This window comes from Amphimedon queenslandica, unplaced genomic scaffold (genome assembly GCF_000090795.2).
Source record: "Amphimedon queenslandica unplaced genomic scaffold, v1.1 AMPQUscaffold_12808, whole genome shotgun sequence".
Classification (NCBI taxonomy): domain Eukaryota; kingdom Metazoa; phylum Porifera; class Demospongiae; order Haplosclerida; family Niphatidae; genus Amphimedon; species Amphimedon queenslandica.
This window is the reverse complement of record NW_003546956.1, coordinates 7,145-9,658: the sequence shown is the minus strand read 5'-3', so window position 1 is coordinate 9,658 and position 2,514 is coordinate 7,145. Positions and strand designations below refer to the sequence as shown.

Below are 2,514 nucleotides of genomic sequence, written 5' to 3'. Positions count from 1 at the left end.
TACAGAAATGTAATTAAAAAGGAGAAATCTCTCCCTTTTCTCTTTTAGTGAAATTTAGCTTGTGCAGACCATGTACTATAGTACAAGAAATTTTAGCTGATTTTGGAGCAACTTTAGAAATTCGTAATAATCTAATTTTAATCAAAATCAACTCAAACTTTATACACATTAAGGCCACTCCAATTAAATTCATAGTTGCTCCTTACACGTGCAATTTTCATTAAAAATTTTGATTAAAATAATAATAAAGTTTCGACAAAGTAGTAACTTTACCTGATTCCTTGTTCATCAAAGCATGTCCAGCAATGAGTGGACGCGGATTAGTATACTGAGCAATTATCTCCGTATACTACTGGTTGACTTTATACAGGGCAGGAATGGACATTTCCATTTACTAGGCTATATCTTTCTTCAGAATAAGTCTCATCAATTTGCGCACTTCAGTAGCTGTTCTCCATAATTATACCTGTGTTCCTGCTAAATATGACAGCACTTGGAGTAACTTTGTGTGGAACATTTACAGATTAAAGATGAGGCAGTCAGTGCCGCCATTTTGTCATTCCTTTATGTATGTATGATAATTTTTTACTTTTTGAATGGTTATATCTAAATTTCAAACAATTTTTGACAAATTGCGCACTTATTTTGTGAAAGTACAACATTTTTACTGCCCAATAATGAAAAAAAGATAAAGAAATTCAAAACTTTGTTCGGTACTTTAGTCTTCTAAAGGTGAAATAATTTTAGTCGTCTCAGTGATAACGGGTGCAGCAACAAGAGTTAACAAGTGCTTTTTTCTTCTCATAGGAATAATAAAGTAAAACTAAGAGTGCTTAACAGCTATACAAGCAAATCATGTCTCTAGATCCTTTTAAAGTAATAACAAGAAGGCCTTTTGTTAGTGGATGAGTCTTCTTGCGCCACGCCTGCCACTTTAACAATAGAATATGAAAAAACTACCATAACCAATTGCATTAAGTAGCATTCAAGAAGCTCCAAGTATCTAGTGAAGTCCCATCCATGAACCAGAAAGACGTTAGCAGGCTTTGTAGTGAAGCTTCCTATCAATCCACCATTGCTGAGCTGCCGTTGCTATGGTAATTCCAATGAATATCATTAAATTAATGTGACCGGAAGTCCCATTGCAATAGCTGGACATGGAACTAGAGAGCAGTGAAGAGCCCAGTTATTCTTCAAAAAGAGTGAAAAGAACCTCAAAAGACTCGTATTTTTACGTTATTATTATTTTTAATATTTTAATCAAATAATTAAAATATTGGCGCAGGGGGAGCGGGCGGCAAGGAGAAACTACGAATTTAGTTGGAGTGGCCTTATAGTGCATAATAGTAATAAAACAACATAAAATACATTCATACCTTTCTTTTCTCTGGTCCTGGTTTAGCAGGAGGAGGTGGAGTTAAGTGTTGCTTCTGATCCTAACATACACAGTGTGTAAATTATCAGTAACTGGTTCATATTTACTTGATGTACTTCATTGAGCTTCTACACTCCCCACATTCCTTAAGCCAAGCCACGCCTACAAAGTCCCTGCCCACTTGGCCCAGGTGCTACCACGTGTGTAAAATGGCTCCTAACTAACTCCTAATAAAGAGTTCATGATTATTGAATAGTAGATTCATTCCAATAGATCAGAGACTGATGCTGAGTATTATTGTTAAGTCTCCAAAGGATGATATCGCATGCAGTCTTCAACAAACACAAAAGCTGCCAGCACAATTGACACACGTGTATTGACGTGTAGGCCACACCTACTGACAGCAGCGTCTATAAAAATGCCTTAAATGTGCTTTATCATCAGATTTACTAAAAACTGGTACAGAGACATCTATTGTAAAGGCGACTCACTCTCTAGATCTTTAGCTTGGAATGGCTATTTACGTTCCAGTAAGTATTATTGCGTGTTGGTTTAGAATTACTTGATTTGGTAGTGAAGGGGCTGGGTGAGACTGCCATAGCTTTGGTTTGGAGGATGCCCATGCAGTAGTAGACCAGCACTTATACACAATGTTATTATCACAGGCTACTAGTATTGTTGGTAGATTATTTAAGTTCATACAGGGACCTACTTTAAGCTTTTCCCTAAAAGTTTGAATAAATCAGGTTCAACTGGTTCATCATACTTGCTGTAACTGCTTTTCATTACAAAGAGCCCACAGTTACAATTAACTATTAATCCAATACCGGTATATTAATAGCTTATTATGTCTGCACTCAGTGGTGGTAACAGGTGCATGGACAACAGGAAGGATTGGGAGGGATTAAAACTAGTGCTTTAAACAGAATTTTGTCAGCAGTCAGGCCTGTTCCCTCAGTTCAGGCCACCAATAACACTGCCAGTGCCTGCCTCCAATAGGAAAATAAACTTTTTCTTCATTAGCACAATTGCAAAATAAATGTTATCAAAAAAATGTGATGCTATCAGTATTCCTGCAGTTTCATTAAATCATTTTGTAGGCTGCTATTCTTGAATACACAGTACTAACAGTGTTAACT

General features: G+C 36.4%; 1 protein-coding gene and 1 long non-coding RNA gene across 2 annotated transcripts in view; one reads left to right on the top strand and one right to left on the bottom strand.

Annotated features, from left to right (window-relative positions):
- Positions 1 to 1,166: 1,166 nt before the first annotated feature.
- On the bottom strand, positions 1,167 to 1,529 carry LOC109586695 (uncharacterized). The gene is made up of 3 exons (XR_002187183.1): positions 1,483 to 1,529; positions 1,377 to 1,436; positions 1,167 to 1,330 (listed from the first exon to the last, which is right to left on the bottom strand). It is a non-coding gene; the product is annotated as an uncharacterized LOC109586695 (long non-coding RNA).
- Positions 1,530 to 1,826: 297 nt separating this feature from the next.
- The window catches only part of LOC109586694 (arf-GAP with coiled-coil, ANK repeat and PH domain-containing protein 2-like), a 7,510-nt gene continuing 6,822 nt past the window's right edge, over positions 1,827 to 2,514 (top strand). The window contains exon 1 of the mRNA XM_020002900.1: positions 1,827 to 1,905. Coding sequence (XP_019858459.1) covers positions 1,888 to 1,905 — 18 coding nt within the window. The 5' untranslated portion in view covers positions 1,827 to 1,887. The remainder of the gene's footprint in view (positions 1,906 to 2,514) is intronic.